At 44.1% G+C, this 15,417-nt stretch overlaps 1 protein-coding gene across 1 annotated transcript in view; it reads right to left on the bottom strand.

Annotated features, from left to right (window-relative positions):
- Positions 1 to 15,417, bottom strand: part of LOC145417881 (potassium voltage-gated channel protein eag-like) — a 336,066-nt gene that overhangs the window by 23,789 nt on the left and 296,860 nt on the right. The window contains exons 10-14 of the mRNA XM_080286497.1: positions 13,446 to 13,614; positions 12,850 to 13,098; positions 12,012 to 12,223; positions 1,254 to 1,404; positions 277 to 575 (exon numbers count right to left, since the gene is read on the bottom strand). Of these exons, the coding sequence (XP_080142623.1) occupies positions 277 to 575; positions 1,254 to 1,404; positions 12,012 to 12,223; positions 12,850 to 13,098; positions 13,446 to 13,614 (1,080 nt within the window). The remainder of the gene's footprint in view (positions 1 to 276; positions 576 to 1,253; positions 1,405 to 12,011; positions 12,224 to 12,849; positions 13,099 to 13,445; positions 13,615 to 15,417) is intronic.

Raw genomic sequence — 15,417 nt, 5'->3', positions numbered from 1 at the left:
TTCTTGTTACTTGAGGTCTTGATAATATTACCTAGGTGTTGTGTTACCTGGGCGTTATCGTTATTAGGGACATACTCTTACCTGTGGCATCGTTTTACCTTAGGAAGTGAGACATTATTGTTACTTGAGGCATTGTTATGGATATATACACAAACATGATGATGATGGTGATGATGATGATGATGATGTATAGCCCACTACCAGATACAGTGAAAAATTGAGCCGAGATGATGATGATGGTGATGATGATGATGATGATAACAAGATTGCACTCACTCGATGTCTGAGGTTGTAGGTGAGAACAAGATTCCTGGCGAAGGAGTTGGCGAAGGCGTGGTAGAAATCCAACACCTCCAGCAGCTTCTCCCTCTTGATGGCGTGCAGGTCGCAGTAAGTGAGCGCTCTGACGTTGGCCGCGCTCTGTCCGACGGTGGGGTCTTTCCAGAAGGTGTCCCCGAAGACGTCACACTTCCCTAAGATGGCCACCACCTCGTCGTCTTGTATCACCTCCAAGGAACCCGTCACGATGAAGCAGAGCGTGTCCAGAGACTCGCCCGTGTGGAAGAGGAGGTCACCTGGGGCAGTGGGGTGAGTTTTTGTTTTTTTTACATTATTATTATTATTATTTATTATTATTATTATTATTATTATTATTATTATTATTATTATCTGGCCTGACCTTCCTAGCTAGATATGATTTTCCCGTGATTGACATGGTTTCAAGTATCGTATCATATCGTTTATAAAGGCTCCAGCATACTTGCGTGCGTCGACCTTGGTCACCTAATGGCGGCTCTTCACGCTGCTTGATCTCTGGCACCCCCCCCCCTCTTCCGTCCTTTATCCCTCAGGTCACTGATAAATCCCCAGCCTTCATATGGCAACCCTGATCTATTGTCTTTCTTGACCTGCCATGACCTGATTTGCTGCAAGGTGGCCAGAGATGAACCCCATTGTTACCATGGCCTGACCTGGATTGACCTTCATTTATCTGTCCTTCTTTTCGTGACCTGACTTCACCTTTTATCTGATTTCTGTGACCTGACCTAACCTGACACTCCTTGATTAGATCTGACATGACCTTCTTTAACTTGACCTCGCCTGACCTGACCTTCTTTGCCTTGACTTCCTTAATCAGACCTAACTTTACTTGACCCTACTTAACATGACATAACCTTCCTTGACCTGACCTGACGTGACCTTCTTTCCCTGGACTTGACCTTTGACCTCTCGTGACCTGATGTGTGTCTGACCTGGTGCGGAGTGGCTCATGGTGAAGTGCATGGCCAGCGCTCTGAGGCAGCCGTCTGACGCCAACCTGAAGGCGGGGTGCTCGTTAAATACCTTCCTGTTGAGGTGCACGCAGATGTCCGCCTTCATGTCTTTGGGGCAGTAATTCAGCACCTGAGGGAGTGGCGGGGGGAGGAGGCGTCAGGCAGGCTCATGTCTAACGGGGGCATGTCTGTTTTCATGTCACTCGTTCGTCTGTTTTCATGCAGTTCGTCATTTCATCATCACACCTCACTGTCATCTCATTCATGCTTCTCGTCTCACCTCCCTGTTACCTGATTCATGCTCCTCATCTCATTTACTAATCGTCTCATTTCTAGTTTCACCTTACCTCATCTCACTTTACCAACATCTCACTGACATTTCTTCACTTCCACACACTTTCTCTCACCTTTCACCTCCGCCCCATACCTTCTTATGCGTCCCTTACACCTCATCTCTATCGCAGAACACCTCACTTCACATTTCATTTCCTTTTTCGACGCTTCCCCACACTCATCTCGTGCTCACTTCTGCCTACTCACCAACTCATGCCTGCCAACCCACCACTACCACAGCGCTCCTCATCTGACACCTTCTCCACCACACTTTTCATCCCTTTCGACACCTTAGGCAACTCATCTCACACTCATTTATCTGGGATGCCCATCACCTCTCTACTGACCACTCCACACTACACTAAACTACACTACACTACACTACACTGCATCACACTGCATTACACTACACTACACTATATGTCTTACCTCCCTTCGACGTCAACATATTCTTAACTGAGTTTAATTTCCTTTACTCACGACCTCACTTTTATCACACCACACCTCACCACACCTCGTTTCACCTCTTTCGATATCCACACTTAATTCAATCACTTCCACCAGCAACACATCTCTGTTCTGTCACTCCTCTCCTTATCTAACCTAACCTTACCTCTGTCACACCTCACCTCACCTGTCACACCTCACTTCACCTGTCACACCTCACTTCACCTCACCTGTCACACCTCACCTCATCTGTCACACCTCATTTCGCCTCACCAGCCACACCTCACGTCACCTCACCTCAAAACCCTTCCACACTATACAGTGCTACAAAAGCCATCTTCAAGTAATTTTAAAAAAAGAGAGGAATTTGGATATATACAAGGACAGAAAAAAAGGAATAGGTGCAAACTACAAGAAGAAAAGGAGGATAAGAAGAATAGATAAAAAAGATAACGATAAAAGATACTGGAGAGGACAGGATTATATGCATGAAAGGCGTGTTGAATCTTACCGTGTGTGGATTTTGAGAAACTCCTTTAGAAACCCCTTCAACTCAGTGTCATTTTTTTCTATATATTTTTTCTTCCTGTCCCCAGACGATTTTTTTTTTTATATTCAACTAAAGGGGACTTTCTTTTTTTTTTTTTTTTTTTTTAACTGGAAGGGTTACATTTCCCATCACCAACTGCCCCATTTCTGAAGCTGAATGAAATCGTCACTTCATACCCCACTTTAGTCTTTGAGATCCCTTCTGAAGTGGAATAAAATCGTCTGGTGGAAGCCTGATTAAAATAAATAGCCCGTCATCGTGTTAAAAGGGTTAATTTTCAGAAGGGATCTCTGAGAGTAAAGTGGTTTATGAAGTGACGATTTTATGCATCCTAAAACCCCCCCACCGTTTTATGTCTCCCCGTAGCTGAATAAAATCGTCTGGCGGTAACAGGGCTTGAATATAAAACTGAGATTGAAGGGGTTAAACCTCGTCTGTACACCGTCAAGTGCTCAGTTCCATGTTGAGTTTTATGGGTGACTTTTCATAATTTCTACGCAACTGTGTCCCAAATATTAACGTTGCGGTAAAATGCTTGATGAAGTCACCCATAACGCATGAAGATAAGTCAGTAATTTTAAGGGGGGAATTTGAAATAGCTTATGAGGCCCTTAAATCCCATCCTAGCTTAGACTATTGACGCACGGTACGGTACTAGTAGTTAGAATACTGGCGCACGGTACAAGAGGATAGGAAATTGACGCACGGTACGAGCAGAAAATAGTGACGTATCGGTGCCAAAATATCCTCAAGATGGGGAACAGTTGCCAGTGTGAAGAATAATTAGTTTTAATGTGTGTGCCTTGACTCATAGCCTGTTTTTTTTTTTTTTTTTTTTTTTTTGACTTAGGTACGCTCAAGAACCTTCTGCTTTGCTATCCTCTTTTTTTTTTTCAGTGACTCATTCTTGTAGGAGTTGCCTATAATGGGCCAACTGGCCTACTGCGGTGATCCTCTTTTCTTACATTCTATAAGCTACCAGCACACTGTAAAAGAAATTCCTAGGTAAAATGCTTTCAAAGTTTAGAGTCCAAATTGACGGACAGTAAGACATTCAGACAAACTGGACGCAAACGCAGCGATAACATTGTGCAAAAGTTTTTATTTCTTAAAAAAAAAGTAAATAGAGAACAGTTGTCAAGAGACTACAGTAATGTTTCAAGTAGGCATTATTCCTCATATTTCTTGAGTGCTTCATATCTGCCTTCACATTACCATATATTTTATTCAGGAGACTTATACTCCTTTTAAGTCTCTAGATTATGATGGTAGTCATTACGAAGTGCTATGGCAGTGCTGTGGAACTATAGTGCTGGCTTTTTTCCCCACTGAGTTACGTAAAAAAGCTGCAAGAGGACGAAGATGTGAGCCAAGTTAAGGAGAAAGAACTACAGTTAAAGATACACTGGGAGGAACTGTTCTTCGGTGTACAGACAGGCTAAATGGAGATTCTTTGTTCCTTCCCTGTATCCTGTTTGGCCTTTGCTTTACCATCTAGAAATCTACGGAGTCATTTTTGCCAGTGTTGAGATAAATGAGTTATCATTACGTTGTATTTTATCATGTGCTGTTTCTTTTAGGCTTATTCTGGGGATTTAAGGTAGTGCTACTAATTCCTTGTCATATTACACTAAATTCTGGTTTACCATATGCTTATCCACATTCTTATAAATTGTCAGTGTAAGTTTATATTTGGGAAAGGTTGCAGTTTTAATGTGCTAGTGAGGTAATTTAAGTGAGAAGCTAGTTATTTTTAGTATCCTACCAGTATTAAAATATTATGGTATATTTTCACTGATGTTTCATGGACCCTATGGACGAAGGCTATTTTGGATCTTTAGTCTGGTTGGGAAGTTGGCATAATGAAACTTTTATGAAGCCAGAAACTAAAGCAAGTCCATTTGTGTTTATTTATGTATTCATCCTTCGTCTTGGAGGGCCATGTTTGGGTGGCTGAGGAGGGAGGGAGGTAGTGCAAATAGGAAAAGGGGGTGGGGTGGGGGGATAGAGGGAGGGATCATCGTGTGAAATGGAGATGAGGGGATTGGGGTAGGGGGAGGGGAGAGTGTGATATGGGGAGGGGATACCTTGAATGGAACAGAGGGAGGGGAAAGGCGTTATGTTCTAGTGTGGGAAGAAACACAGAACATAGAGTGACCGAAAGGAATGTGACAGTGACAAAATCTAGCACAGGAGGAAACCGAGGGAAGCTTTGGGATGGGAGGGTGGGAAGGGAGGTACTTGTGGGAAAAGGGGTGAGTTAGGCACTAGAATATTACGTAAAGGTGTAGAGGGGTGTAGGGAGACGAAACACAGGGGGGACTGAACGGAATCTGAAACTGTGACGTAAACCTGGGGTAGGGAGGAAAGCAAGAGGAGAAGTTTTTGTACTCAAGTTTAATTACATCATTGTGCGACCAGTTAGCCAAAGTGAGATTTAGTGTTTCTCATTAGTTATTATTATTGTGTACAAGCCTTACGGTACGGAACTCATACTTCACCTTACCTGAGAAAATGGAAGCAGATATTTTGCAGAGAGGCGTGGGGGAGGGGGGTTCAGAGGTCAAGGGTCATTTTCTGGCTGGTACAGGAGGCTTCGTAACACCTCTTCCTTAGCGATTTATTTTTGCATAGAACACCTACTTATCTTGTGTGTTATTTAGGCCATTTCTAATATCGACATACTTTGCGTCCGTAACACACAAGAGGATATTGAGGTGTTATGAGGAGACTAAGTTGCTGAAGAAGGGACGTTAAGGAATCTCCAAAAACCACGTAGAAAAATGACCCTAAAACCAAGAGAGATGGAGGAGGAAAGACTTGAGTGGTTGGCAGAGGAAGGTGGGGGAGTAAGCTTGTTCGCGCTAGGCCGGTGGATGCTGGGGCTCCCTCCTCTTGGCACTACCGCTTCCTGAGTGCCGAAACAGTGCCTGGAGTGCCGCAGAGGAGTAGGGCGGAGTGTACAGTGCCTCTCTCTCTCTCTCTACATGCCATGCGGTGCCGGCCAGGTCGCGAGATGCACTGAGTAATTCACCCCAGGAGGGAACCCGCCTCTTATACTAGTGAAAAGCATGCAAAAAGGATTATAATAAGAGAGTTACCCCTTCATTCATCTCATCCCAAAGAAATTCAGAGCAAGCAGAGTTGATGCACAGACCCGTGGCTGTGTAAGTGTGTGTGTGTGTGTGTGTGTGTGTGTGTGTGTGTGTGTGTGTGTGTGTGTGTGTGTGTGTGTGTGTGCTGGAGCCACGGGAATAGTTTACGTCACTAAAACGTCACGGATTTTTCTCTGGTTAGGCTGTTTGTTTTTACTGTCTAGTCCAGCGTCACATGTTTACTGATCCACATCATTGCCTACACGTCACACCACCACGTCACTGCTTACACCAGACACATCACACTTACGTCACTACCTGTGTCACACTACCACGTCTTCACACAGGTCATCGCACTGCTGGATCATGACACGTCACACCAACACTTCATCACACGTCACACCACTGAATTACCACAAATGTCACACTGTCGCGTCACCACGCGTCACACTACCATGTCACCATACGTCACACTACCACATCATCATGCGTCACACTAACACGTCACCACGCATATCGTGTTACCACTTTACCACACTTCATAGTACGGTACCATGTCACTTGGCTGCACACGTCACACTACGTCACCACTCACGTCACTACCACGTTGTACACACGTCACGACACAACCACGCGTCGCACCACCACGTCACCACACACGTCACACTACCACGTCACCACACACATTGCCACATCACCACACATCACACTACCACGTCACCACACACGTCACACTACCACGTCACCACACACGTCACACTACCACATCACCACATATCACACTAGCACGTCCACTCACGTCACACTACCACGTCACACTACCACGTCACCACACACGTCACACTACCTCGTCCCCGAAACAAACAGAATTGGCCGATTCGCGAAGATCCCTAACTATTCTTCAGCCTATGATGGCAGAGTCGTGTTCTCGTGGACATCTTTTCCTGCATCTGTTTTATCTGTCTGCCTCTCTGTCTGTATACATCTGTTTATCTATCTATATAATATGTGTGTGTTTGGGTATGTATGTTTCATTCATTCATTCATTCATTGCCAGACGCCATGTATCCCAAACGGGGTGGCCAAGGCTTAGAGTTAATTGTTTTACAGGGAGGGGCACTACTCCTCCACGAACCCCACTTGACACGTAGGGAGAACGTATGTGTTTATGTAGTTATGTACCGCATGTATGTACATATGTATGTGTATATATGTATGTATGTATGTGTGTATATCTGTCTATCTATCTATCTCTCTATGTATGTATGAATGTTACCTTGGTTCTGCCTGTACTGCAATACGCGACAGTGACCTCTTGTTTCGCTGCCATGTTCATTTTAATGTAATCAATCAATCAGTCAATCACGGGAAGTAGGTTGGCCGTCTGTGGTTCCTTGAGCTTTACCGAACCCCATTAGCCTAGCCACGGACCCCTACGCCGCGAGGAATATAACACTGATCTTAGTATATTTCGTTTTTGTGTCCGCAGTATTTTATTTATTTATTTCTTTGATGTGAAAGAAGAAGGAACCAAAGGCTGTGTCGACTAAACCCTTTCAGTCCGATTGTGTGTTTGTAATGATCGTTTTTGTCTTTTCTTTCGCAATTTTTTTTTATGCAAAGAAGGAACCAAAGGCTGTGTCGACTTAACCCTTTCAGTCCGATAGCGTGTGTATCCGTTTTCACCTTGCAGTTTTGACATTTTCCTTCAGCGTAGGGGAGACTTAGAATTAACAAGCTTAGATATAGCCTAACTCCACGGCTTGTGAGGGGGAATAAAGTTCTCTGATTCTGATTCTTAGCTGCTGGAGTTCTGACTTTAAATAAAATAGTTACAGACAGCAAGCGTTAATAATAAAAATCACATCTTTGGACTGAAGGGGTTAATGATCTGTAATTAACCTGGAAATACCCGTCTATTAGCCAAGTCTGATCATGTCATTAAGGTCGGTGTCAGCCCTGTACGGCTCCCCATTGTGGCCCTTACGTGTTCTCGCCGCGGGTAATACTTATTGGAGGATTACCCCTTGAGGGCGAGGTTAATTTCTAGGCCCAGTTAAATCGTCTGACGGTAGTTGGTATACAGTGGGAATGATCGTTAATCGAGAGTGTCCAGCCCTTTCGCCTCGGTAGATTATTATTATTATTATTATTATTATTATTATTATCATTATTATTATTATTATTATTATTATTTTTTCTCTGAGACCTGCCGTTAGACTGAATACGATTTTCCGGTTGGGAAAAATAAGTGAATGAATAAATAACTAAATAAATACATAAATATGTAAGTAAAAAAGGATAAAAAGTATAAATTAAACAGTTTTGAAACATCATCGTAGTGGAAGTACCAGTGGACACTAATGATAATAATAATAATAATAATAATAATAATAATAATTAAAAAAAAAATAATAATTAAAAAAATAATAATAATGATACTACTACCACTACTACTACGACTACTAGTATTATTAATGATAATAATAATATAATAATAATAATAATAATAATAATAAATGTTTCTAACCCCTACAGTTCAACAGATCTCGCATATGCCGAATAAATCCCCTGGTGGGAGGTCAGTAAAGAAAAAATAGTCCTGCTTCCGTCAGACGATTTTATTCAGCCAAGAAGGGGCCTCGTACTGAAGGGGTTAACAGGCGTCTTAACCCCTTCAGTACGACGGTGTTTGTCTTGCTTCCTCCAGACGGTTTTATTTCAGGTGACGGATTTCCCTCAGCTTAAGAAAATCGTCTGGTGATAGATGTGAAGTAGTTAAAAAAAAGGGTTATCGTGGTGAAGAGGTTGAGAGAGGTATAATCTTATCAGCCATGGCGGTATTGTTATGTGAGGTTGGAATTAATCGGGGTTATCGGGGTTTATTGGGGATTATCGGTGTTTATCGGGGTTATCGGGTGTTTACCGGGGTTGTCGGTGTTTATCGGGTTTAGGTGTTTATCGGGGTTATTGGTGTTTATCGGGGTTATTGGTATGTATCGGGGTTATTGGTGTTTATCGGGGTTATCGGTATGTATTGGGGTTATCGGTGTTTATCGGGGTTGTCGGTGTTTATCGGGTTTAGGTGTTTATCGGGGTTATTGGTGTTTATCGGTGTTTATCGGGGTTATTGGTGTTTATCGGTGTTTATCGGGGTTATTGGTGTTTATCGGTGTTTATCGGGGTTATCGGTGTTTATCAGGTTTATCGGTGTTTATCGGGGTTATTGGTGTTTATCAGGTGTATCGGTGTTTATCGGGGTTATCGGTGTGTATCGGGGTTGTCGGTGTGTATCGGGATTATTGGTGTTTATCGGGGTTATCGGTGTTTATCGGGGTTATCGGGGTAGTCGGTGTTTATCGGGTTAATCGGTGTTTATCGGGGTTATCGGTGTTTATCGGGGTAGTCGGTGTTTACTGGGTTAATTGGTGTTTATCAGGGCTTATCGGGGTTTATCGGGGTTATTGGTGTTTATTGGGTTTCAGGTGTTTATCGGGCTTTAGGTGTTTATCGGGGTTATCGGTGTTTATCGGGCTTTTGGTGTTTATCGGTGTTTATCGTCAATCTCGCTACGTTAGTCTTCAAGCAGCTTCAGTCCGATAACGCATATATTTTTTTAATTCATTCTTGCTGCCTCCAGACGATTTTACTCAGCATGGGAGAGGATTTTGGAACCGGAGGGGGGTTGAAATTCTCTCTCTCTCTCTCTCTCTCTCTCTCTCTCTCTCTCTCAGCTGAATAAAATCGTCTGGACGCAGTAGGAATAAAAAGTAATTTATAGGTCATCGGACTGAAGCGGTTAGCCCCTTGAGTACGAGGAGGGTTTATCTAATTCCTTCTTCCTCCCAACAGACGATTTTTTGACGAATCTCAGGTGCTAATAGACAATTTTTTTTTCACTAATCTCAGGTAGGGGGTTTGGTGGAGTGGAGGGGTTAATGAGGGTATGCTAAAAGACCATCAGTTTGAGAGGCACTTAACCCTCTTGCACCCGAGAGAGGTATTTTGGGTTTATTGTTGTTATTATTATTATTATTATTATTATTATTGTTATCATCAATCTTATCCTCCTCCTCCTCCTCCTTCTCCTCCTCCTCCTCCTCCTCATGATGATGATGATGATGATGATGATGATGATCGTCATCATCATCATCATCGTCATCATCATCATCATCATCATCATCATCATCAGCAGCAGCAGCAGCAGTAGCAGCAGCAGCAGCAGCATCGTCTCTATCATCATTATTATTATTATTATTATTATTACTATTGTTGTTGTTACAAGACGATTTTGTTCAGATAAAGGAAATCCCTAAATAATAAAGGGGGTTGATGGAAGCCATGGTACTTCCAACACCACCGACCTTCGCACTTTATTTTTTGGGCCTTCTGTACAACCCCTCCCAGTGTGAGAGGCCCCCCACTAAGCTGAAGAAAATCGTCTGGAGGCAGCAAATATATGATAATAATAATAATAATAATAATAATAATAATAATGATAATAATAATAAAATAATAATAGTAATGAGAAGTACAACAACAATAATAATAATGTTGGTAATAATAATAATAAAATAATAGGAATGAAAAGCAACAACAATAATAATAATAGTAATAATAATAATAATAATAATAATAATAATAATAATAGTAATAATAATAATAATAATAATAATAATAATAATAATAATAGTAATAATAATAATAATCTGTTAAATGGACCGATTGCCAGAACCTGAGGGAAATCGTCCGGTGTGGGCAAGAATGGATAGGAGAAGCAGCCATCGTACTGAAGGGGCTAATGGCGAGTGGATTTAGAGATTGAAAGAACTATAATAATAGCTATCTACTTTGCTTTTGTTTATCGCATGCTGATTAGACTTACCTGGCCACCTGATAAACGATAGACCACTAGCGATTAGGTACACTCGGCTCTAACTATTCCTTCCACACCTGTCCAGTTGCGCCTTCATTCTGACTACACGTACATTTCCACACTCCATCACACCCACTCCACCCACCCTTCCACACATACGTAGTTACTCCTTCACTCTCAACTCCACACACCCTTCCACACGTGCTTAGTTACTCCTTCACTCCCACTCCAGTCATCCTTCCACACTCTAACTCCACACACCCTTCTACACTCCATCACACAGCTTCACACACCCTTCCACACTTGCACATACTCCCTCACTCTAACTCCATACACCCTTCCCCATTCCCTCCCTCTACCTCTATACACCCTTCCACACTCCTTCACTCTAATCCACATGCCCTTCCACATTCCCAAACTCTAACTCCACACACTCTTCTACACACTCCCTCACTCTAACTCCACACACTCTTCCACACATTCCCTCACTCTAACTCCACACACTCTTCCACACTTCCTCACTCTAACGCCACACACCCCTCCACACCTGCCCATACTTCCTCACTTAAACCCCTTCACCAGTAACTCTAGTATGTCTAGATTAGAATGATAGTTCCAAGTGGTGAAGTTAGAGTGAAGGAGTGTTGGCAAATGTGGAAGGGTGTGTGGAGTTGGAGTGATGAAGTGTGGAAGGGTGTGTGGAGTTAGAGTGAGGGAGTGTGGACAGGTGTGGAAGGATGTGTGGAGTCAGAGTGAGGGAATGAGGGCAGGTGTAGAAGGATGTGTGGAGGTAGAGTGAGGGAGTGTGTGGAAGGGTGTGTGGAGTTGGAGTGAGGGAATGTGGACAGGTATGGAAGGGTGTGTGGAGGTAGAGCCAGTGAAGTCCTACTCAGTAATGGCGTAGCGATAGTGAGTCAAGCCACAGTAAATACAGAAGCACGTGCACTACTGTTTGGTAAAAGCCTCTGCCGGGTTGTCCTGTCATCCCTTCTAACCTGCCAAGTCTCCCGGGCCCTCAGTAAGGCTCCATTGTGTGTGTGTGTGTGTGTCAGGGATTTGCATGGGGTGTGTGATGTGTGCGTGACTTCGTGTATGTGATTGTATATGTGCATACATGTGGAATGCACGTTTTTGTGCGTGTATACATTGTGTGTGTGTGTGTGTGTGTGTGTGTGTGTGTGTGTGTGTGTGTGTGTGTGTGTGTGTGTGTGTGTGTGTGTGCGTGCGCGTTTGTGTATGCGTGTATATGTGTGCCCTTGTATGTATGTATCTGTGGGCGTGTGCATGCAGGTTGGCGAGCAAAGGCGCCCTTGGTGTGGTATGGCGGGGCAGGCTGGTCACACTCACGCCTCAGACACTGCCGACCATCACCACCACCACCACCTCATGCTTTTCACTTGTATAACACCCCCCGGCCGTCGCGTCGTCAGTAGTACCTCGTTTTCTACCTTATTGGTGTCGATGCCCTTAGTCATGGCCCAGGTCGACACCACGTAGTCCATGACCCGTTCAGACAGGGCTTTGGGCACCTCGTGGAGCTTCATGAACTCCCTCACGTTGTTGAGCATCTCGTGGTACTTGGCCGTGGCGGAGGTCATCTGTTGTATGATGGTGGTGACGTGGCCGAAGATGGTGGCGTAGAGTAGCGCTGTGGGAGAGAGGGGTTAGCTGGGTGGGGTTTGGTGGGGTTGGACGGCTGGACTATGGTGGGGTTAGGAAAGTGGTTAGGATGATGGAATGCGGTGAATTGGTGGTGATGATACTGAGGATGGTGGCGTGGAGTAACGCTGTGGGAGAGAGGTGTTAGCTGGGTGGGTTTTGGATGGGTAAGGTGGGGGATTGGTTATATGGCTGGAGTGTGGGGACGAGGATGATGAAATACGGTGAGGGTGGTGGAGGATGTGGGGTTGGGAGGGCGGAAGGTGGGGTTTGAAGCCTTGAATGTGGTGTGGTTGGTAAATATTGCCAGTTAAATGTGTAGTATACAGGCCTATGTGTATGTATTTATATATCTTAAAGGCACACTTAAAAGTAAGATATAAGCTTGGTACAGTCCTCATACACATACAGCCTACTAAAAAATACACACTTCCGCATATACCAGAATCATAATACACTCATACTAAGAATACAAACGTTTTCGATGACATACCTGCAGTAATCATCACGCACGCAGATTAAAAAATACAGATATCACGGTGTACCTTTCATTTATTCATTTATTTATTTTTTTTTATGCAAGGAAGAAGGAACCAAAGGCCAGAAGCTACGTACCAGCTATTATCATCATGCATATCGTAAAAATCTTCTCGTTGTCCGTCTCCGCCGCCACGTTGCCGAACCCCACGGAGGTCATGCAGGTCATGGTGAAGTAGAGCGAGGTCACGTACATGGTCTTCTTGCTCGGGCCCTCCACCAGCTCTATCCCGTTGGACGAGTTGGACATTTGGTACGGCAGGTGAGTCACGTTGGCCAGCTTCCACAACCACGAGTACTGGATGCCGTTATCTGCGTCACTCTTACCTGAGGGGAATGGAAAGTAAGCTTTGGATGGAGGATGTGAAGTGATGTAAGCTTTGGATGGAGGATGTGAAGTAAAATGAGCTTTGGGTGGAGGAAGTGAAGTGAAGTAGGCTTTGGATTTTGGTGGTTGTGGACTCTGGAATCTTTGCAAGTGTATTTCTGAGTGAGCTAAGACATATCGTCAGATCTATAGACAAAGAGATAATATAGAACGAGTCACTCACCCATCATGTACCAGATGCGTGTCAGCCAGCGAACCACTGGCATATAGAAGCACACTAGGAGATAGGCAGATAGATAGAAAAATGGTCATAGACACAGATGGGTAGATAAAACGAGTCACTCACCTATGCTATACCAGATGCATGCTAGCCAGTGAGCCACCAGCATATAGAAGCACAGTAGGAGTATAAGCATAGCGGCCCCGTACTCTAGGTAGCGATCCAGTTTTCGCACCACCCTGCCCAGTCGTAGCAGCCTGACCACTTTGAGGGCGGAGAACAGCGACCCGATTCCCTGTGGGGGGTGAGGGGCAGCGGGGGGCACGTTAGGGCCATGGGAAGCACGTCTAGGGGCATGAGAGCACGTACTGGGGCATGAGAACACGATTTAGGGGCATGATTGTAAGTCTTAAGGGCATGGGAATATGTCCAAGGGCATGAAAACACGCCAAGGGCATTGTAGGGGATGAACACGTTATAGGGGCATGAGAACACGTTTTAGGTCGTGAAAATATGTTTAAAGGGCATGGGCAAATGTCTTAGGGGCATGAGAACACGTCTTAGGGGCATGAGAACACGTTTAAGGGACTTGGGAACACGTCTAGGGGCATGAGAACACGTCTTAGGGGCATGAGAACACGTTTGAAAGGCATGAAAACACGTCTAGGGGCATGAGAACACGTCTTAGGGGCATGAGAACACGTTTGAAAGGCATGGAAACACGTCTAGGGGCATGAGAACACGTTTGAGGGGCATAAGGAGCAATTTTGTCGTAGGGGCAGAAGGAACACATTTTACATTTCTCGTGGGGACATAAGGAGCACGTCAGTCTGTAGGGCGTAAGGAACACGTCTAGGGAGCATGAGGAGCACGTCTTTGTGAGGAGCACTGGAAAACTTATTGTACACCACACAATTCGAAAAACTTACTTGTCAAAAAAAAAATATTAGTTTGTAAAAAAATGTATTACCTATGAAAAGCCACTGTTACCCTCTGAAAAATACCTGTAGACTAATTACCTTCATTATACTCAAGGGAAACCACTATTAACTCACAAAAAATCCCTATGAAAACAGCATAAACCATTGACTTGGAAAAAAAAACACAAACTCACAAAAATATCGATTAATCTCTGAAATCCTGTTGACTAAAGCAGATAGTAACTGAGGTAAAAGGTGTCTGATTCCCGCCATAGCCTTATCAGTGCAGTGGTGTAGTTGGGTTGTTATCACCTGACGGAACTGGCCCACTAACGCAAATACTAAGTCGTAGGTGCATGGAAATCGATGGGTTTTAGTTGTGGGGCAGAAATGAGTGTCCTTGGTTACTAGTCAAATCAGCCCCCCAATCTGACTTACACTTGGCCATCAACACCCCCAGCCTGACTACACTTGGCCATCAACAGAGCTGAAAGGGGCTACGGATCCTAGTTAGGTAATAGTAGTAGTAGTAGCAGTAGTAGTAGTAGTAGTAGTAGTAGTGGTGGTAGTAGTAGTAGTAGCCCCAGGTTCATATGAAACGTGAACCCAGTGGACTGCGGTCCACCATCCTCTTTTTTTTTGGGGGGGGGGGATAGGGAGGGAGTTGAAGGACGTTTGTATAACCAGGCAGTGGAGCCGCCCAGCTATATCGGTGCCACCACGTGAAGGCGCCCCTATCCAGCACCCAGGGCTACATCACCTTGGTCTGATAAAATAATCGTCGTGGGTTCGATTCCCGGGTGGTACAGCTCCAAAAAAGGCTGTGTGCATGATTTTTTTTTTTTTTTGTCTTTATTAATCGTCTTTTTTTCATGATGGGAAACGGAGGACTTTTTTTTTTTTTTAATTTTTTTACTTGGGTTATCTGTAAATGAGTCTTTGGCTTCCTTCAGTTATTTGTCTGTGTCTGTCTATCTATCTGTCTATCTATCTATGTCTGTATCTATCTATCTGTCTGTATCTGTCTGTCTGTCGCCTCAGTGCTCCTATATCCACTTCCATCTCCTCTCCCTCGAACCAACCCAAGACGCTCTCCTTCATGTTATGCTCTTCTCTCTCTCTCTCTCTCTCTCTCTCTCTCTCTCTCTCTCTGTCTCTCTCTCAGCTGAGTAAAATCG

Source organism: Coenobita brevimanus, chromosome 111 (assembly GCF_032717465.1).
Source record: "Coenobita brevimanus isolate Jiangsu-jjx chromosome 111, ASM3271746v2, whole genome shotgun sequence".
Lineage (NCBI taxonomy): Eukaryota > Metazoa > Arthropoda > Malacostraca > Decapoda > Coenobitidae > Coenobita > Coenobita brevimanus.
This window is presented reverse-complemented; position numbering and strand designations above follow the sequence as displayed.